At 44.7% G+C, this 21788-nt stretch overlaps 4 protein-coding genes across 4 annotated transcripts; 2 read left to right on the forward strand and 2 right to left on the reverse strand.

Moving 5' to 3' along the window:
- The first annotated feature begins 1773 nt into the window (after positions 1–1773).
- LOC311023488 (neurofilament medium polypeptide-like) lies at positions 1774–6280 on the forward strand. Its single transcript, XM_084025355.1, has 4 exons — positions 1774–2567; positions 3839–4038; positions 4161–4285; positions 4376–6280. The coding sequence occupies exons 1-4, from the start codon at positions 1817–1819 to the stop codon at positions 5616–5618; spliced, it is 2319 nt and encodes a 772-aa protein (XP_083881481.1). The 5' UTR covers positions 1774–1816; the 3' UTR covers positions 5619–6280.
- Positions 6281–7611: 1331 nt separating this feature from the next.
- On the reverse strand, positions 7612–14097 carry thoc5 (THO complex 5). Its single transcript, XM_084025840.1, has 20 exons — positions 13983–14097; positions 13625–13726; positions 12957–13100; positions 12622–12735; positions 12173–12270; positions 11892–12038; positions 11666–11780; positions 11379–11511; positions 11198–11275; positions 10985–11028; positions 10294–10393; positions 9424–9532; positions 9209–9310; positions 9010–9106; positions 8807–8918; positions 8612–8715; positions 8414–8501; positions 8200–8315; positions 7896–8086; positions 7612–7802 (listed from the first exon to the last, which is right to left on the reverse strand). Exons 2-20 carry the CDS (start codon positions 13718–13720, stop codon positions 7739–7741), a joined length of 2052 nt encoding a protein of 683 aa, XP_083881966.1. The 5' UTR covers positions 13721–13726; positions 13983–14097; the 3' UTR covers positions 7612–7738.
- A 285-nt stretch (positions 14098–14382) lies between these two features.
- On the reverse strand, positions 14383–19258 carry tfip11 (tuftelin interacting protein 11). The gene is made up of 15 exons (XM_084025639.1): positions 19112–19258; positions 18532–18736; positions 18126–18291; positions 17870–18026; positions 17631–17758; positions 17340–17501; positions 16914–17105; positions 16611–16790; positions 16376–16510; positions 16183–16286; positions 15893–16061; positions 15556–15799; positions 15294–15436; positions 15027–15192; positions 14383–14886 (listed from the first exon to the last, which is right to left on the reverse strand). The coding sequence occupies exons 2-15, from the start codon at positions 18732–18734 to the stop codon at positions 14540–14542; spliced, it is 2496 nt and encodes an 831-aa protein (XP_083881765.1). The 5' UTR covers positions 18735–18736; positions 19112–19258; the 3' UTR covers positions 14383–14539.
- A 485-nt stretch (positions 19259–19743) lies between these two features.
- Positions 19744–21742, forward strand: srrd (SRR1 domain containing). Its single transcript, XM_084024689.1, has 6 exons — positions 19744–20009; positions 20107–20147; positions 20233–20441; positions 20532–20630; positions 20832–20983; positions 21058–21742. Exons 1-6 carry the CDS (start codon positions 19861–19863, stop codon positions 21296–21298), a joined length of 891 nt encoding a protein of 296 aa, XP_083880815.1. The 5' UTR covers positions 19744–19860; the 3' UTR covers positions 21299–21742.
- Positions 21743–21788: the final 46 nt, after the last annotated feature.

Below are 21788 nucleotides of genomic sequence, written 5' to 3' on the forward strand. Positions count from 1 at the left end.
GATGGGTTTCACTTTTCCTCTGTATCGATCTTGCTATTTTCCATCTTTCCCTGTCGCCCATCGCTCCATCCATCCCTTCAAGGACATGGCAAGAGCCTCCCACCTCCTTTCCTGCTGTCCCTCTGCCAAGGTCATTCACATGGCTCGACTTCAAACTTTCAATAAAGAGGATTATTTTTCAAAAATTGATACTGCGACAAATATTAGCATTAAAGTGCAGATTGTGTTCCTTTTGAGAAACCAACAACATGTGAAATATCTGTCTTGTTCTGTTGGATTTATCAGCAGCCAAAAGTGTAGCTCTCCAACCATCAAACCTAAAATGTGTGGAAGTTTGTAATATTTCTCCAGCAGTAATATTCTAATGCAGAATGAGAAAATGTGAGTCTTTTTTTCTGCATACATCAGCTGTTGACTGTTGGTTCGAATAACGTGGTGTTGAGGAACATGAGCTGTATTGCAAGCAAGATCCTCATAACATCACAACTGAATTCTGCCCACTCTGCTACATCCTCATGTATTAAACATGAAGCTGGTGGAGGGAGGGGATGTGATGCATGTTATTTCTGTCCTCTGCGACATGTGAGATGTGGCGTAAAACACTTAGACTCTTAACATATCCTATAGCTTGAGGGGGAAAAATGGTTAAACAGAATGTGTTTCACATTGGAAAATAAGATTTAAGCACTTAAACAGACATGATTGTTGGAGGCCTTGGTTGTCACACAGTCCTTGGTGTCATTGGACCGACAACACACATGTTCGCAGAGACAAAGAATGGCTGATACAGAGAAATATGTGCTGAACCATCTTTTGTTCAACGTTCATCTCAAGGGAAAGGCATTTAAACCATTCATGCTCCTTTAAAGGCTTGCAGTGTAAACTCACTCACCCTGAGTTTGAATAATCAATAGCTGTTGTACAGCTCCTCAGAAACGGTCCCCTTCTCAGAGCAGACACCCCTTTAGGTCAGCAGAGGCAGCTCAGTTTGGTTTTGTGCTAGTGCTGTATCATCGTAGCTCAGTGCACATCCTGCAGGTGCATGCACTATAATGCTGCTGCTGTTTTTGTTTTTTTTTATGTCACTGATCTCATGTCATGTTTGGCCTGCCACCACATGTGCACATCTGGAGAGTATTTACAAAAATATCTCAGCAAAAATAAGCAGAAAGAGATTCAAAATAATGTTTAAAGTATAAGTGGAGAACAAAAAACCCTCTTTTGTAGTAAGCGAGGGAGAATGAGAGTCTGTCAATGGCCCAGCATTTGAGATGAGTCCCAGGGGGTTGGCGTGGATCTGCAAACTCACACTGCAGCACTACAGCTACAGAGAGAATCAGCAGAACACACTGCACACGACCAGTTTAATCAGACTTTAACCGCAGCATACACAAAATAGGAATATGTGTGTAAAGCATCGCAAAATAAATAATTGGTAATTCTTAATAGGCTCTAAAATGACTCATGCCCTAATTATTTAACACACTGGCAACATCTTTACTAAGTGTATTTATGCACAAAATGTCTTCATATAGAAAGTGTAAATATTGCTTGATTTTTTTAAATATATATAAAACTAATATATTCAGTTTTATTGCTTTGATAAAAACATGTCTCATTAACAACTTAAGTAAAACACAAGTCATCATCAACAAGGTGCTACACTGATTAGAGTGAATATATTATGCGCAGTAAGAAGAATAGATATCTCTTTAAATAGTGCGTCCTGGTGCTGACTAGTGAGTTTTCCCTCCCTCCTATATAAACCCAGCGCTCCCGCTCCTGCTGCAGTCAGTTCTCATACGGCGCAGCCAACATGAGTTTCTCGGTAGACCACCACCTCTTCGGCCCGACCTCGTACCGCAAGGCTCGGCCTGCCTCCGTCTCCTCCAGCGGCTTTCACTCCCAGCGCCGCCGCCTCACCTACAGCCAGCCATCCTCCGCGGACAGCTTGGAGACCTTCAACGGCGACATGACGAGGAGGAACGAGAAGGAAATCCTGCAGACTCTCAACGACCGGTTCGCCGGCTACATCGACAAGGTGCGCAACCTGGAGATGCACAACCGCAACCTGGAGGCTGAAGCGGCAGCACTGCGGCAGAGCCAGGCCGGGCGCGCCTCGGTCGGGGAGCACTACGAGCGAGAGCTGGGCGACCTGAGGGGTCTCCTGCAGCAGCTGACCGGTGAGAAGGCCCGCGCATCTCTGGAACACGAGCACCTGGAAGAGGACATCCAGCACCTGCGGGTCAGGCTGGAGGATGAGGCGCGAAACCGGGAAGAGTTCGAGGCTGCCGCGCGCGCCATGAAAAAGTACGTTGAGGAGTGCCGACTGACGCGGATGGAACTGGATAAGAAGCTCCGCGCCCTGGAAGAGGAGGCCGTTTTCCTGAAGAAGAACCACGAGGAAGAAGTGGCGGAGCTCCTCGAGCAGATTCATGGCGCGCAGGTGAGCTTCGACGTGCGGGATACGCTCAAGGCGGACGTCACGGGCGCACTGCGAGAGATCCGCGCGCAGCTGGACGGCCACGCGTCCAAGAGCTCAACGCACGCGGAGGAATGGTTCAAAGGTGAGTTGGGATCATAAAGTTGAACATCTTTTCGTTTTTAAACCACAGAGAAAGTTGTGCGTGCGCTCACTGTGCTGCATAGTTTGTGTTCTCTGTCCGTGGTGCTGAAGTCTGAAGTCACATCCCTCGTTTGGATTAGCCTGTAGCCTAATTAGAGCCCTGTTATAACGCATAAGGTGATTTAAAATAAATGTGCATCGTCTTGCAGCGTTATGCTATTATACTTGTTGATATGAGACTGTCAACACTGAAGCTATAGTGCATCGTGACTTCTAAATCTGATCCGGCCAGATCAAACTGAACGAAACACAGTAAAAGTAACATAAAGTAAAGCAGGGCAGATATCATGTGTATAAAATGCTTAAATATCAAGATTTTAATATTGTTACATCCAGTTTAAACTGTGCGCCAGTCTATGGGTGCATCGCTGCAGCAGAATGATCATTTTTACTAGCACTGCAGGAGCCAGATGACACACAGAGAAGAGAGTGCAAACGAATCACAGTTCATTTGCACTCTCCCTGTCGGTAACAGTGGGTGTGTTCTCCCCATGTTCACTGTTTTGTGCCTCTTACCCTGAACCTCTACAAGCAGATTAGTTGTGCCAAGGTCACTGTCTGGAGGCAGAGCAGACAGATAATGCTTCATCACCCTAACGATCATCCTTTCTGATGCGATGACTGGGAGTCCACCAAGGATGTACCAGCTATACATGTAGGGATGATGGATAGATGATGGATGAAGCCCTGTGAGAATCCTCTCCATGACTATACTGCAAGAAGATGCAACACTGGATGCTCACAGCGTGACCTTTGTGGTGTACAGATGCAAAATCGACAGCTTTAAAGGCCAAGAGGGGGTTTTATCTGAATTGCATTACACAGAACTTAATGATCCATAGTTTGACCCTTGTTGCACAACTACATGCTGACTTGGTATAATCAAAAAAAGGTGTAAACAGAATGACCTTCCCCTTTGTGGTGTCCGGCTGACTGCAGCAGTGTGGCTCATTCATGCTTGGAGGAGGGAGAGAGCTGAGTCATGCTACTGACAGACAGATGGGCACTGCCAAGGTTAATCAGGCTCCCACTAGAGACTCTCTGAGGACAAATGTCTCAGGGACATGCATATGGACTGAATAAGAATGCAGAATTTCTCAATTTCTCCAGGTTCACTTGAAATTGTTTTTTGGATATAAGCTAGTCAACATTATGACACAACAAATGTGGTTTCTAAATTTCTACACATCCTTTTGTATGTGATTTCTGCAGTACGCATGGAGCGTCTGTCTGATGCTGCGAGGTCCAACCAGGATTCGATTCGTGGAAGCCAGGAGGAGATCATGGAATACCGTCGTCAGCTCCAGAGCCGCACCATCGAGCTGGAGACTCTTCGGGGAACCAAGGAGTCACTGGAGAGGCAGCGTATGGAGAGTGAAGACAGACACCACGATGACCTCAATGCCCTACAGGCAGGAAATAAACATACACATCTCACTTATCCCACATGGGGAAAACCACAGAATCATTTCACATCCTTTCATTCCATCTGCATAATATTTGACCTGGAAGGCTACTTGTTCTCTTTTTGCAGGAGACCATCAACCAGCTGGACAATGAGCTGAAAACCACCAAATGGGAGATGGCCAGCCAACTGAAAGACTATCAGGAGCTGCTGAATGTGAAGATGGCGTTGGATATTGAAATCGCTGCTTATAGGTCGGTCAGGGTTTACATATAATTAATTGTTTGGCTTTTTAACGGTCATAACATTTTCAATGACAATGTGTGTCTTTGTCTTGAACACAGGAAGTTACTGGAGGGAGAGGAGAATCGCTTCGTGTCCGGAGGAGCTCCCTACTCTTACATGGACAGCAGAATCTCCTCCCACCTGAAAGTGAAAGCAGAGGAGATCTCAGATACAGTCATTGTGGAGGAACAGACCGATGAGACCCAGGTGACAGAGGTGACAGAGGAGGCTGATGAGGAGGAAGAGAAGGAAGGAGAGGAAGAAGAAGGCGAGGAAACCAAAGAAGAGGAGGAAGAAGTTGAGGAAGGAGAAGATGAGGAGGAAGGAGAGGGAGAAGAAGAGAAGGAGGAAGAAAAGGAAGAGGAGGAGAAGGATGAAGATAAGGAGGAGAAGGAAACGGAAGCAAGTGAGGAAGAAGAGAAGTCTAAATCTCCAGAAAAGGCTGCATCCCCTCAGCCTAAATCACCAGAATCTAAATCTCCACCAAAATCACCTCAATCTAAATCTCCACCAAAATCACCTCAATCTAAATCACCAGCAGCCAAATCCCCGATGCCCAAATCACCTGCAAAGTCACCTGCAGTCAAATCCCCTGCAGGAGATGAGTCAAAGTCCCCCGCACCAAAGTCACCGGTGTCAAAATCCCCACCCAGCAAATCCCCCGAGTCTAAATCTCCTCGTCCCAAGACCCCCGAACCAAAGTCTCCAGAGAAAGAGAAGGCCAAGCCTGAAGCCGCCAAAGACAGCCCTAAAGAGGAGAAAAAAGAGGAGAAGCCTCAGCCTATCACAGAGGAAAAGAAGGAGAAAGAACAACCTGTGAAGGAGGAGAAGAAGCAAGAGCCCAAGGAGAAAGAGCCAGAGAAGGCAGACAAACCTGATACGAAGAAAGACAGCAAGACAGATGAAGTGCCAAAGACAGATGACGCTCCTAAACCGGCTGCTCCCAGCAAGCCCGCAGAGGACAAACCTGCCCCCAAGCCTGAGCCTAAAGAGAGTGCTCCCCCCACCAAGGAGGAGAAACCCTCTGCTCCTAAATCTGAGAAGGCTGAGCCGGAGGCAAAGCCTGAACCTAAAGCAGAGCCAGAGAAACCTGAGGCCAAGAAGGAGGAGAAGAAGCCAGAGGAGAAGCCCGCACCTAAAGCCGAACCAGAGAAAACCGAGAGCAAGAAAGACGAGAAGAAACCAGAGGCGAAAAAGGAGACTAGTAAAGAAGAGAATAAGGAGGTGAAGGAGGCAGGGAAGGCAGAGAAATCTTCTGGCACCGAGTCAAAGGAAAGCAAGGAGGAGAAGGCTAAGAAGTAAGACTGATGAGCCATGATTCAAGGCACGTGGAGAGGAGGAGGTGGAGATGCCAAAGAACTGAGGAGGAAGGACGAGTAAAGAGCAGGATTTCTCCTGGATGCTCCCAGCTGTTAAGACTGGCGCTTTAATGTAGCAGGTGATGGTATGTAAGCAATAGTGATTTCTGTAGCAAATAACCCCCTGCTCAATAAGTATGGCCATTACACACCCCTGATGCTTCTGATGTATGACTGTAGTGAATGCAGAATGCTCTAAACTCTTTATTTGAATGTGACAACTGCCCTTAATAAATAACAAGTGCATTTAAACCGAATCCCGCTGACGGGACCGCAGGGGCCTGCTGTACCTACACAAGCCTTCAAGGGTAGAGATGTCAAAACAATGTTACGCTAAAGATTGTGACAGATATTGAATATAAAAAAAACGTATATTTAAGGAGATACAAATGTCTATATTATATTTACAGATATATTAAGATACAGTACGAAAGAATTTTGCTTGTTGTGCACCTTAAATGCGGCTTCTCCTGACAGGTGAACTGCAGTGTCTCACTCTTCTGGTCTGCAATGCTAGGACAATGATGACTATGTGTTATGTATAAACTGCTGAGAATATGCAATATGAAACCGATAAATAAAGGATGAAAAATCAAACAAAAAAAAGGCTTTGGGTGTATTTCTTCATTGGTTTACTTCTGAAGAAAGAAAAAATCAACAATAGCACCTCGAGTGTGGATGTGGCGGAAGGAGTGTAATGAGCAATCAGGCAAGGTGTGAGGCCTGAAAGGTAAACGCCGTGAGTAACTGCACTGCATTGCGGCTGAGGAGAGGGGGAGCTTCACCCACCCACAGCAGCCACCGCACCCTTCCTCACTTCCCCACGCTCATGTATTAATCAGGAGCGGTGCTGCTTGCTCGCACAGAACAAAATCAGTTTTTGCCTCTTATTTCCAGCTCTGCCTCGCTGCAATAAAGGAAAGTTCACACACTGAAGCAGTGTGCTATAATCCATTACTAGTGATTCATAGTAACCACACAGTGAACATAAGTTATGTAAGAGGTTTAAGATTAATACAGAACAGGTCTTCACTTTGGAAACCATACATAATTGAGATATAAATGATCTTTGGTCAAGACTTACAGAAGAAGTGTAGCTCTATTTTTAATAGGATTCACTGCTGAGTGCAGTAAGTAGCTGGTTCCAAAAGCCTTTCATCACTTTTGGGATACATTTCTGACATTGGACACGATTTGGCTGACATTGGGAGGATTTCTCCACTGACAGGATTTCAGAGCTTCCCTTCCCTTCTCTTTGCATCCAATAGATGGCTTTATATTTTGGAGTAATATTGTAGAGCCAAGTCGCTATCTGGTTTCACTGTGTGTGCACTATACTGATAGTTTTTTTCTCCCATAAACCAAAAACACTGTCCCCCTTTCATAGATGTAGATTTAATGTGGTATTTTTGCAGTACTCTTTTCTTCCCTATAGAAAATCCTCATCACCAGCAGCCTCGTCTTCCCCTTCCAACTCCATAAATCTATGAGGCATTAATGTCTGCTTTCAGTTAAATCCTCCTGGATTTGCATTCTTAATGTACAAGGGGAAAAGGAAGAGGGACTGGTATTCTTGTCTTACACTTCAGTGGGCTGCTGCTAGCAAATCATCAAAAGAGTAATTCTTTATAGAATTGGTATCAGTATCCTGAATAACAAGATGTTTTTCATCCATTAAGGTTGATAAATGAAAGGTCACATTTAACAGTTGACTAGAATATATACCAAATATATTCCATGGACGTAATCCTCCGGGGAAATGACTCAGCTCGCTGTGGCACCGAACCACAACGGCATAACAATCAGCTAGTGCAGACAACGCCTATAAATAGAGCAGCACAAAGAGGTGAGGGTGGAGAGGGATAAAACCGAGACATCTGAAGTGCACAACAAAGCACGGATGCAACCGAGCCTTAAATAGACGAGATACAGACTCATTCAAGAAAATAAAATGGGATTTTTTTTATTTTCAAACAGGTCTGTAAAAAGTCAGGACATCAAAAGGGAAGCTTTGCGTGTCAAAGAGTTGTCACGTAGAGAAGTGGAAAAATCATGTGGACGAATCTAGCGGTGACTGAAGAAGCCCTGAGGGTGGTTGTACTTGAATGGCTTGAGACGATTTGGACCCCTGAGAAAGAGAATGACATGTTAGAGATGCTGTTAATCCATTAAAATATGAAATGCACACATTATGTCTACTAATAGCTTCTTGTGACTGTACCGGACAGTGCGCAGGCACATCTTCTCTCTGGGAAACTCTCGTGGTCCCTCCACGCTGTCGTCTTGTCCTTCAGTCTCCAAATACACATCCAGGCAGACACACAGGCGGGAAAACTGATTGGTCAGGAGCTGGTGTCCAGGACGTGGCCCCTGCAGTTCATTTTTGAACACGTTGACCTCGCTCTCCATGGCCTTAAAAGGAAAAGATGAGTCAGTTCGAGCCTGAAATATCTTGATGTAAAATGAGCTTGTGCAACAACAGAGAACAAGCTTATGGAACATAAGTGATCAATATAGGCTCATACTCGAAGGTTGTCATCCGTGCGTCCACTGCGCTCTCCCTTCCAGCTGAGGGAGAGGGAGAAAAGAGGAGAGATCTCTGGGTAACGTGGATTCAGCACCACAGCGACGTTGAGACGAGCTGGAGAAGAAAAAGATCAAGGCGGGTGGGTTATAAGACACAAATTAAAATCGAGTTATCAATATTGGCAAATTCCATCATAATTGCTAGTATTTTACCTGTGCCCCTTTCCACCACAGCCATGAAGTACAGATCAGTCTCCTTTGCCAGCCCAGCATCAGTCACATGGCGAGTATATGGCAGATCCTACCAAGAAAGAGACATATGAGACACGTGCTGCACACGGTTTGACTAAAACAGCAAGTAGTAAATATGTGTACATATGTGTGTATGTAAAAATATAGATGTGTGTATACCATGTACTCCTGTTGAGAAACTGTGGTCCAGCGAGCCAAATGCGAGATGATCTTGGCAGGAAAGAGGTGCTGACACTCAGCGGAGACCGGGATGATGCTGTGCTCTAAGGACAGGAGCACAAACAATCTCAGTCAAACTTTCCCATGTCTTCTTCAGGCTGACTTGACGTGTGGTCATATATACATTTAATGTACCTAAAGAGGCGAACTGTTTGTGCAAATCCAAGCGGGACTGGAGTCGTCCCCTCAGCAGCTTCATGGTGCTCTCCATGTGGCTGGCACTCAGAGAACTGCCCACACGCACACCCTGGAAAAACATCAACATATACAAACACGATGAGACTTTAACACCAGAAACTCTGCTCAAACTGGGGTAACACTTGATTTGAGGCACACACCTCGGAAGGTTCTTTGGGAAAATGTAGTCCCCCTAGTCTCTGAACCCACATGTAGGGATGGCCCAGCTCCTCCACATAATCAGCAAAGGTAACAATCCTAAAGGGAAATAAGGGGTTAATTCTGCTGGAATCTCTTTAAAGTCAATAGTGTGAGTCGCTACATATCTTCTCATTTCCTCTAATTACTTGACATCCTTACCCTACTTTGTCAAACTGGTAGCGATTAGCTGGATTAGGCGTTTCTCGTCCCTGGTCGTTGGTTTGGAGACAGCTGAGGACGGTGTCTGATTTCAGCAGGTCCCTGCAAAAGAAGGTATGGTTGGACTTTCCTTTCACAGACACTGGGTCAGTTTACTTTATTTGTACCTGTAGATCCATACAAATGCACAGACAATAGACATAATACACACACACCCTGCACTGATGGCTGTGTTGAGGTCTGTGTTGGTGGCAACCTTGGTTTTGACTGTCATTATGTTGAGATTCATCAGGTAGTAGAAGAACAGATGGAGGATGCTGCCATCTGTGGAGACATGAAGAATACAACACATAGTGATTAACTAATCCATTACAAGCTCACTACTCTCCTCCAGCCCTCTTTTCATTAATCCTCGCAGTGAACGTCCCCCTGGGCTTTTCTTTATACTGCAGCCAGGCTTAAGGAAAGAACACCAGGGTGTGGTCATGACAGCAGCTAGAAGCACCCAGGGGATACACACTATGCTGATGGCCATCTTTCATGCTCCACTCTCCGCAGTCACAGTGACATTCCCGTCACTCACTGACACCCACACCGCTCACTTTTTGCTTTTGCTGCAGTGAAATCACTGCTGCAGATGGCAGCGGTGAAGACAGCGGGGAGAGGGAAGGCGCTAGAAACACAAACAGAATTTAGAGAAAAAACCTGGCAATGAGGAAAATATGCTTACAGCATGTAAGGTGCTGCAGACCCACAATGCTGCAAGTGTCTCCCTCACCCTCTCTCCCTCCTCCCCTTGAGGTAGAGTTACGCCTGCAATGCAGATCTCCCTAGAAACTGTCACTATTCCTTTTACTGCCAGCAGAGGGAACACAAGGGTCAAACGGTGTCATGACATCATAGCAGATCCAGTCTGCTATGATGTCTTACTTTATTTAACTTACTATCTGGTAGGTATAGACTTACCACAACACACAGCATCGCTGCAGACACATTACAGATGACTTGCGAGTACTTGGGCTAAAGCGTGCTGCATAAAGACGGGGAACGCACAGACATATTTGGTGCAAAATTGAGCTCATTACCTTTACACTTGATGTCTAAGCAGAGGGAGAGAGGGTGCCTTCTCAGCATCTCTCGTCTTTTGTCATCCAGCTGGCCACCTGTAGTTGGCCGCCTCCTCTTCTGTCAATAAAAAGCAATAGAAACATGAGATGGAAAGCAAGAAAGCAAAGTGCATGTTTGACAAACATCATAAGGCATTGAAAAACAATTGGCATCAAATTCCAGCTGCTTCCAGGAGAAACCTGATATTCACTTCGACTATTAAAGATAAAATGAAGAGGCAGCAGTGCAAAGGAAAGGCTGGAAGGTTGTTTCAGATGAAGATGTTCTGTTCTATAATTTATACCATTTATTTGCCATTTACACTCTTATATTTCTGTATGGTTTTGATGGCGTGTTATGTTCCAATAACTCTGAAAATACTTCACGAGAGAATCCCAACAGACAGCACTGGTTCACTGCTGAGTGTGCATAACTGAGGTGGGCTCAGATTACAGTCAACTAGCCATTCTTGGTAAATATTTCTCACAATCCCCCTGTTAGCATTCGTCCGGATGCAGGAAGCGATCGATAGCGGCCACTCCCCAAACCACAGCGTGCAACAGCAGGGGCATCTTGTGTGTCCGTCGCAAAGACGGGCATATTAAGAATTCATTGAACTCGCCGACCTGAGGATGATAGTGTGTGTTGGGCGTAAAGCCTGAGTCTCACCGTTTTTTCCTGCTCCTCCTCTGCATCCGAATCACTCTCATCATCTGGATGAAACCAGGAAACAAACTATTATGTTGTTGTTTTCTGGTGATGCATCTCTCACAAATACAACATCTTGAAATATTAATTAACAGAGTATAACAGAGTCAAGTGTTTGTGTCATATGTGCACATGCAGTATGTGTGAGGCAGGCATGTTAAGTAGAAATCGTACCCTGTGAATCTTCTGGAGGTTTGGAAAGGGCCTTGGCCTCATCCACATCACCACTGATGGAGACAACCAGGTTCTTGTCTGACATGAAAACAAAAATAAATCATAATAATCAGGGCTTACATTCCATAAAGAATTTTTTTGTCTTGAAACATAAGATATTGCTCCTGTAATGATAGCTTACCACAGGCCTGTCCATAGGCATTGGCTTGAACAAACAGGACATAGAGGGGTGGAGGCAGGTGGCGGGCAACCTCTGTCTGTATCTGAGCCTGTTCAAAAGGCATGGCCAAGTACTCCTGCACTGGGAGAGAGGCCTGGGGAGGAAAAGAGAGCATTTTCATTCATAAACAATCAATATCATAAGTAATAAATTAATTACATATTTTCAATGCTCCGAGCTGCTGTGACTGGAACAAAATCGTAGTGTGATAGAGGGATATACAAACAATATGGCAATGGTTCTTATACCTGCATGATGGCATTGAGTCCTGGCTGCAAGCTTGTCAGATGTTCCTTCTTCACCTCAATGCTCTTATGGTTCTTCTCCTTTGAGGCCTGTGATTCCTTATATTTCTCTGCCAACCTGTATCCAAGCACAAACTTTTCACCGCTGCTCTTTGCTCCTCAGAAATAACAAATAAATCAAAATCACAGCAGGTTACAAATGCACTACGCTGCGTGCGAGTTTTCATACCTCTTCCTCTGTTCGAGCTCCCAGTCCAGTCGTGCCAGTGTGAGTTGGTGGGAATCATTTTTTGTGAGGTGAGGCCTGGATATTTCCTGTGGCGCCTCCTGGTAAAACTCCTCCTCAGACACCAAATCGATTTCTTCATGCTTAGACCTGGATCAAGGAAAGGTATGTTAACTACCAATTATGGATAACATCTGTAAATGTTCAAGGGTGCTCCTTTTGCTTTGCTTCAACTATATTCAAAGTAAAAGCTGTTGTAGCTGAATGTTAGATTTTGCACTAACTTGAACTCCAGACACTTGCTGATCTCCTTTTGAAGATGCATAACTTCATACAGCAGGTTCTGCAACTGAAGGTGCAGTCCATCCACTTTCTGCTTTGCCTGAAGGGAAAAAAGGTGGGCTCGGTTAGTTTGCAAACACAATCCAGGTGAACCTAGAAATAAATACATGCCAGACAATATGCAAATAATTTAAACCAGGACTCAATTAGAACAAGGAACAATAAACAGTATCTGAAAAAATGTATCAATGAACTCTCAACAAAACACAAACCCTACAAAGTAGAAATGAAGTTATTGGTGTTAAACTTGCTTTTCCTCATCAGCACAAAAGGGAGTTGAGGCAGCACTTTTTCAGCAAATAAATGGAATCGAGCAAACTTAATGTAAGCTGGTATTTCTTTTTAAGCCTCGTGAAAGTTGGACAGCAGTTGAGAGTTGTTTGGGAGTTACCTCGTGTGTCTGGTCTCTGCCTTTCTTTAGTCGCATATGAGCCAGACGATTGAGTTTTTTCAGATTCATGAAGTGAATGCAGCTCTGTATACGTTTCTGCTCGACCTCAGGACACTGAAAACAGACACAACCAGTTAGACGTCATCATTGTGGTGGAGGGACAGAATCAACTTTCTCTGGTATCATATATACAATGTTGTGACCTATTAGATTTACCAATACCACAAAATGTATGTATAGTTTCAGCTGTGGAGGAAAGTATAAGCCAGCACATAGCCATGATGAGTTTAACCAGCCTGCGATGTGACTATATTATTACTGACAAAAACTCTTACCCCATCCTTGGCTCCATTGGTTTTCAGCTCCTGGATCTCACTCATGAGTGTGGCCAAACTCTCACATGACTCTTTGTACTGCAGGAAGTCCTGCTCAGGGTCCCTGCCATCCAGCTCCACCTCCTCACTATACACACGTACATCCTGGAAGATTTTAAAAGCCACATCAATATATACAATATATCACACCACTGTTGGTCGTGCTTTAACTTGACCCGACTCTTCTTCCTGCGTAAGAATCCATTACACGTCTAGGAAGGATTCAGACTTAGGATTCAGACTTGTGGTCAAAGAAGTGGCGAGAGACTGAAGTCTGGTCCTGGATTCTAAACCCGACTGTGGAACTATTTCAATCTGCATAAAATGTTATGGTTTCTTTGTAAAGGAAGTTCTATCAATAAAAAGCAACAATGCAAACATGCGTAGTGGAAGGCGAGCCCAAACTGAGTGGAAGTGTAAATGCAAACAAGTTTTTCTTTTTTCCCCAATCACATGAGAACCTAAATCCTTCATATTTACATGAACGATTTAACTCGAGTCTTGAGCAGTTTGTATGTAGCCGACAGAGGACTTTGACACTAGTTCATCAGTTGGGGGTCTCCTTACACACTGCGGCATATTGCTGCCCCTCCGTTCCCCTCCACCGGTCCCTCCCGGCGGTGTACTACCTGCTGTTCCCCCTCTCCGCGACCTCGCTTCATCTCTGGGGTTCCTCCTTCACTGCGGAGAACCTTGGTCTTTCGCTTCTTCTGGGCGTCCGACATGGCTGGCTGGATCAAGAGGGGAATAAGTATATGATATATACCACAAACAAAGAAACGAAGATACGCCTTTAGTTAGAGTAACGCTAGATACGTGCAATATTTATCCAGTAGCATGCTAGCTAATGTTAGCATTGTAGCTCTGCGATGGTTGACTAGCTTACTTGCTAACGTCCGTTAGCTTGTCGGCCCGTACAGGCAGGTTTCCAATCAAAACTGTCAATATGTTGTACGTTTCATGTGATAGCTTTTAATGTATACATACCTCAGTGGTGCAAATATACGGCTGGTATCCTTAGATCGTACACAAATGCACACACAAGCACAGGGCACTTTGTTTTACAAGCAACCGCAAAGCACCGGAGATGAACGGAAGCCCTACTGTGCCAAAAAACACCAGAGCGGAAAGCCGGAGGAGCAGCCGGTTGCTACACTGCCACCTACAGGTCAAAAATATCGCGCTACACAAAAATGTATTATTTTAATCATCCTTCAGAAAACAATGGCGAAAATATATACAATTCAGTAAATGTAGCAATACTTTAATCATTTAAAAATGAAAGTCGTGTAGGTAGTAATATCATATATACCTTTATGTACTACATTCTATACTGTATAAGGAAGTGAACATTTCATATCTGATTAAAGCAACAAAATCAGCCAGATACATCCAAAAAATATTTATTCAGTTCTAGTGACACATAAAAGAATGTACAAAGACACATGTCAAGGATCAGCATAGTGAAGTTACATAAAAGTCAAACATTCACTCTACTTATTCTCTTTTACACTAAGCGGACCGATGAATCAGTAAGTCCACCCTCACTTAGCCATGTCAATCAGACTCTGCAAAGATGTGGGCACCCAAGTCTTCTCTCCTTGCACAAACACAACCCCTCTGTCTATGTAGATGACAATGCGCCCAAAGGTGTACAGCTGTTTGCCCTCGTGGCGTTTGGCCACTAAGGGCATGAAGACGATGTTGTTCTCCTCTGCCTTAGTCTGGATAAGATCCTTAAAGTTGGTTGGCACACCAGCACTGACGCCTCTGTGAGCCACACTCTCGGCATCTCTGCGCTCCTGCATCGCTTCATACTGGAAGTCCTTCCGTCTCTCTGTCTGTGTAAGATATGCGATATTCTCTCTTGCACCAGGTTGCATATATCCACCTGTGGATATGAAAAAGAATGGATTGTTGTAATATGTTTTGTTGTAGCATGGGAAACACAGAATTATCCTAATTTTATAAAAGGAATTCTGTTCTATAGGTTTCATATGTTTATTCTCTGAGAGCGTGTGTAATACCAACCCATGCCTGAAGACACTGCACGGTTCATGATGTCCAAAGCCTCGTTGAATTTCTCTTTGATGAGCGGTTGTGACAACAAGCCGTCACTAAACATGCTTTTCCAGCCCAGATACCATTTCGTGATCTCCTCATAGTTAGGACTGTTGCTCAACCAAGAACACAGGACCTATACTCACCGAAACACAAACACACACAATAAAGTAAAAAAAATATACGTAAAAAGTTCATCTTAATTAATTTCTGTTATGTGTAAGTATATTCACTGACCTGTAACCACTTTGTAAAGAAGTTTTTGTCCAGCAGGGACACAAGGCTGGAGGGGGACAACATGCCCTCCCAGTCCATCACCCAGTTAAATGGCTCCATCTGCTGCTGGTGAGGGTTGATAACTAGCTCTTCCAGACACAGAGCTGAGGGACACAGAACACATGAACATGAGAAGCCCGAGGGACAAGGAGGGAGATGCAAGGAAAATACACTTTCTTCCATCGCTATGGCATACTTTAGGCTGTCACAGATAAAGACATACCAAGTTTTGGGATGATATTCTTCACCATGAAGGCCTCCCATGCACCTGGTGTGAAAACATCCTTCCACGGCTGCAGGATGAGGCGGGCCGAAGTGTCACTGGGATGCCATCGCTGCAAGGCATTGGATAGCTTGCTCCTGATTGGTGGGTAAAGAGGCTCTAGACGTGATTGGAGCAGGGGCAACCAAGGATGGATCCAGGAGTGGATGGGCACCGTGTCAGTTAAAGGGTTCCAATTATCCACCTATCAATCAGGAAAGAGAATGAATAAAAACAGTTTGGAGTGTAGTAGGAGTTTCTGTAAGTAAGGGAGTCTTTCAGTGGAGATGTGTCTTGCCTCTCGCTGTAGCCGGGGTAAGATCAGCTGCTCCATCATATATTCCAGGATCCACACGGGGAGAAGAGGAGCCCACACTTCCACGCAGTCAACCATCGGCAATACTATACGAGGCTGCCAGGCTGACACGCAGGGCCGCATCACTGGAATCAACACTTCCCACAACAGTCTGGACCAACAAAGACAGGACGCGCGTCATAAACATGTCATCAAAAACAGGCTGCAACACCTAGTCAGTTTAATTAATGAAATAAACATGTGAGCACAGCTTATTTTGTGTGTTAAATGACCTGTGGTAAGGGTCCATGTTTGAATCTGGGGCACTGCTATGAAGCTCTCTAGATTCAAGGATTGCTCTCCACTGACCGACGTCTTCCAGACAATAAGAGCTGTCCTAAAATAATCAGAGAACAGCCTGAGTGGTAACGTATTACAGTTTTAAGTATTTAGTTATCCCAAAATAAGATAAATGCAAGAGCATACCTTCAGAGGGTCCCAGGAACGAAGTTTCTCTTTGAGTAACGGCTGAACAACAGCTACAGCAAGGTCTGCCAATCCCATTGTCTTGTATTCTTCATAATACTCTGTTTGTAAAGTCTCAAAGATCTGGGCACACTCCTGATAAAAGAGAACGCAGGCACCAAAACAATCACATATACGCTCGTGATAACATATCAAGAAAAAAGGCAGTTCATCTGTATGTTCACAGTATATGCACCTGCAGAGTGGGTCCCTCTCCAGGTGGCGTCTCTTCAGAAGGAAAACGCTCCACCAATGCCAGAACGGCCTCCATTTTCTGGATGGTATCTTGCTCTGCATCCAGTCTGCTCTGCAGTGCTCGTGACTCGTGGCTCAGAGACACGACTACGTCTTTTTCATGTTGCAGACGTCTGGCAGACTACAGGAGGTGGACAATGAGATAGCAAAAGGGAAAGCATGTCATTATGTGAAAGAAGAAGAAGTTGTATGTAGTATAAGTATAGCTGTATATATTTGGCAGATATTTATGGTTCCTGCATACCTGTAATATGTCCTGTTCTGTAAGGTCAATCAGTAGTTGCAGGTTATGTTCTAGTTCAGGGACAGCAAAGCCGGATCCCTTCTGATCCTGAGTGGACAAGCTTGGTGGACCTTCATCTGGAACACTGTGCTTGTTGGTCATCTGACTGTAACTGTAATATACCTTTTGTTCTCTTCCAGTCATATCGATTACCTAGAGATGGGAACAGATATGGGGTTAATACAATTCAGAGACAAAAATGGCAGCTGACCATTTGCTAACATTCTTTTTATAATGTCATCCACACAGGCTTGTACTGAGTGTAAAATTACAATCAATGTTAAGCTCCTGGTGCATATTACAACATAATAGCCTAATTCAATAGTGCCCTGATAACAATTATGTGACACAAATAAAAAATAGTTTTAATGCACGTCTTGTACATACCTTGACCTGTGCCAACTCCCCAGCGGATGCCACTGTACTGCGCCCTACAAGCTTGCCTTTAGCCTTCAGCTCGTCCACAGTTCTATAGGAGTACTTGGGTTTCTTCTTTCCTGCCGAACCTGAAGGATCCTTACGCCACTGGCCCAGCTCCTTCTGAAACTCCTACACAGACATCGACATCGAGAGTAATGTTGAATGACTCGACAATATCACTTATGCTATATAATCTGATATATAGATAGTGGGTGAAGCTGCCAAAACAAGAGGCAAAAACTTTTGACAACACTCTACCTTTTCCTCCTCTTCCTCCGAGTCAACCACGGGGAAATCCTGGAGACTCTGCTGGGTTCGCTCATTGCCATAAGCACCCACTGCTCCCTTGCCTTTACGAAGCTTTGCCTCAATGGGGTTTATAATACCTGAAGTAATGAGAGGATAAAGGTCAGAGAATATCAACTATACTGTCACTCTTGTTAAACACACACTATTACTACATATCTACTTAACACAGCCTCCTGAGGCCTACCCACCTTGAGCATTCTTGCCCAGGCCTTTGCCTGGTTGGTAACCCATTTTCTGCAGAAGTTTCTGTCCGATTCCCTTTGTGTGCTTCTCCCAGTTACCGATGCCTTTACCAGACTGTATGCCACCTGCAAACCTCTGGGACTGGTTTCCCCTGAAATTAGTCTAGCAGAAGAAAAGAAAAAAGAAGTATATAGGCATTTATATATAGTTTTTGACAAATAACACAATGCATAATGACTATACACACAAAATAAGTTTTACCATCTGGAGTTTTTTAGGTGCAGTGCTGCGGGGAGGGGGAGGTGCTGCAGGACCATCATCTTCAGAGTCATCAGAGCCTCCTTCTACTTTTGGCTGTTTCTCCTCAGCTGCAGGCTTACGCAGACCACCACTCACAAAGTTCACTGGAGCGGTGTAGTCTTTAGATCTATAGAGAAAAAACAGAAAATCGTTGACTCACTTTGTTGTAGTGTTTAAGTAGACCGTTTATGTTGGGATGACTAAGATCAGCCCTTATATTGAAGTCTGTTTGAATAGCATTTTCCTCCTGTTAGATTTGGTGAGTTATAGTTGGCATAGAGTAGCAGATCTGGTTGGGATTGTGGTCGGCTGCAGGTCAAGGTAACACAACAGGAGCATTGGAGCAGACACACAAATAAACACTTACTTTTTGCCTCCAAAGCTCGGCCTCTCATCCTCGTCCGAGTCCCTGTCAGCCCAAATCCCATAGGTGGCCTGGTCCTTGGTCTGCCTGTGTCTTCGGCGGTCTGGGTTGAACTCATTGGCCAGGTCCCACTCTGTCACCTCAAAACTCTCCACCTCAACGCCGTCATCCTCTTCTCTCCTCCCATACAGATGGGACATCGACATCTCTGGATATCACAATATACAAAGTACGGTTAGAGTAATGTACAAATATTGATTATAATATGATAATAACAGAGTAGTCTCATTCTGCTGATGATTGCCAAAGAAGTCTGGCGTTAGAAAGTAATTAAATACAACGCAAAATATAATAACCTTAAATAATAATGTACGGCAAAATTAACATACTCTTCGTTATTATTACGTATTATTACGAATTATATAACTTACATGAAACTACACAGATCAACCCCTGTGAAGAAAAACAACGTGACGACAAGCTAATACAGCACTTAACGTAACTAGCTAAAGCTAATGTTAGCTAATGTAAACCGCCCGATTTACCAGCTTGCGTGTTTAGGGGGCTGTTTTCTATAACTCACCTGGAAATTTCGTTGCCTCCTTGCAGAAATTAGAGGTTCATGAATTCATCTGAAGCAGTAATGAAAGATAATCTAGCAAGTGTATTCGTTTTACACACGAAAACACTAGCACTTCCGTTTGTCAACGAACTTCCGGTGTTACACCAAACTTTGTACCCCGAAGTATCCACTGCCCAGCTGCGTCTTCTTCTTCCGTTTTTGTGGCAGTTGGTGAACAACTTGGAGGTACATTACCGCCACCTTCTGGACTGGAGTGCTGGTCAGAGTAGCCTTATTACACTAAACTGAATTCCCCTAACAAGTCCTGTGAGCGCTAGAAATTTGAATACCACCCTCCACTGAGGTCCCTGCCTTTTACTTTGCTTCTCTGGTTGACTCTATCCTTTCAAATGCAGTACAAACAGTCTTTGGCCAGCAGATGTCGCCATTTTACATCAAGCGCTTCAAAAACAGTGAATCTTTTTTTTTAAACACAGTTACTAACATACTTCATCTCCGTGCGACGGACAGCACCACTACGTCGAATTTATACATTGTTCGTTATTGACCACGAATTTGCGGTAACTTGATAAAACACGAAGCTACAATGTTCGGCATGACACCGGAAGCGAAAGCACACGTGTTACACTCAAAATAGTCCCACTTGCCTCAAACTCGCGGCTGCACTTAAATTAAAACGGCGCTAATAAAAATAAAAAATTAACCATTTTACACGTATGTGTACAAGAAGTACCGGTGAATTAGCATAGATGTCAGCCGCTGGGGACGAGTGGCAGGTGGCCCGGCGGCGAAAGGGCGCAGCGCGGAAATCTAAATTACTCCAGGTGGCTTCAAATTCAACATGCAGCCACGAGCAGCTGGACATCGGGAAAACTGTTAAACGGATCAGAGACACAGTGTAAGACGTCTAAATTCATATAAGCAGCAGACTCGTTTGCCACGTAGAGCCCAGTATCTGTATCTATACGTTGTATTAACTGCGTCTCCGTCTGTAGGTCTGAGCTGAGATGCGAGGGGGTTTGGCGAGAGTGGAAAGGTGGGTAAGCTGGATATTTATTTATTTTGGCTGTGAAATACGTTCTGTGCCAGTTGAGTGACACGTTTGGGACTGCTGTCTTCAGAGCAGCTGCTGCTGGCAGGGTCGGCGGCTCTCTCAAAACCTCCAGAGAACGGGGACGCCGATGGTCCCAGCGACCACCCAGGAGGCAGAAAAGATGGCGGACTATGTCCACAGCTGGAGTGCGTGTGTTTCGGCCTCGGCTCCTTCTCCTCCTGTGTCTCAGCTCGCTTCCAGCTCGCCATGTTGCTGCTGCTGCTGGATGCGGGACAGGTACGGTGTGTTCACCCAGTGAGATGACAAACAATCCCACATGAAACCCTGTTTATGATCAGCTGTGTGTCACTGCTCCTCTGCCTTTAGATTCCTCTGAGGAACTGCTCTGTTTATGACCCCGTCTTCTCGTGTGGAGAGAGGGATGTTCTGAGAGAGCTGGGTCTGGATGTACTCACAGAAAATGAGGTCAGTTTGGACACTAGTGTTTGTTTTTTTAACCTGTCAGACGAGTGATAAATAGTAAGAAGATATAAAAAAAAGTACCTAGTGCAATGCAATTATTAAAGAAACAAATACTTATTTGAAGCAAGTTGGTATTTAATAGCTCACCGGCTGCCCAGAAGTGAGGAAATCAGAACAACAACATCCTGTCTCACCATTGTGCAGGAGGGGAAGCGTCTGGCAACGAAGCCCACACTCTTTTACCTGATGCACTGCGGGAAAGCCTTGTACAACAATCTGCTGTGGAAGAATTGGAGCACACGATGTCTTCCTCTCATGATCATCATTGGAAACAGCTTCAGTGGCATCATGGACAGGTTGGTACCGGGATGATGTGGTAGCAGTTGGCGGAGAGGCGAAGGTGACGTTTCCTGTCTGTCGTTCCCAACAGGACCATCGAGAGGGAGTTCCAGCGGGACTACAGCTACATTACTCAGGCTGTGTCCGTGTGTGAGGAGAGGCCGCTGACTTGTCCATCCCATCTGATCGACGTCTTCAGCGACACTGCAGTCATCACCTTTCCTAACGGCAGCCTTAACAGACTCCCACAATCCACCTGGGTGGAGCCGCCTGAACCACAGTACCAACACTGCCCTGATCTGGAGATAATCCAGAGGGAAACGCGGAGCTGAGACCGCAGATGAAAAATGAATTGGCCCTTTTATGTTTTCTATTGTTTCTGTTGATTGACATATTTAAAAAAACAAAAACAAATCCTCCTTCGAATTGAGGATTAAATCTAGCAATACCAGTAGTGGACTCAGGCTATCTGAGGGGGGGGCAGGGCGGAAAATCAAGGCCTTATTTGGTAGGAACATCGACTGTTGGTCATCCTGGACCCATTCTAACTGACGGGTCTTTTTCTTCGGCCTGCAATTTCTCTGCACCATGGTTGGGTTTTGTCTGAACCTTTTTACCACCTTTTTGTGTGTGTTTTTTGCAGATGCGCCATTTAATGAAGGCACTGATCTCAAAGAGGGAGGGGTTTAAATATAATTGTGTCAGGCCTGTGCCAATGAAGAAAAAGACCAGTATACCTGTATTATACCTGTATTATGGGCTATGGGCAAATTAATTTTTATATATATGTGTGTGTACTGTTTGTATAACTGTATATATGTA

This window comes from Eutrigla gurnardus (assembly GCF_963514095.1).
Source record: "Eutrigla gurnardus genome assembly, chromosome: 13".
NCBI classification, from domain to species: Eukaryota; Metazoa; Chordata; class Actinopteri; order Perciformes; family Triglidae; genus Eutrigla; species Eutrigla gurnardus.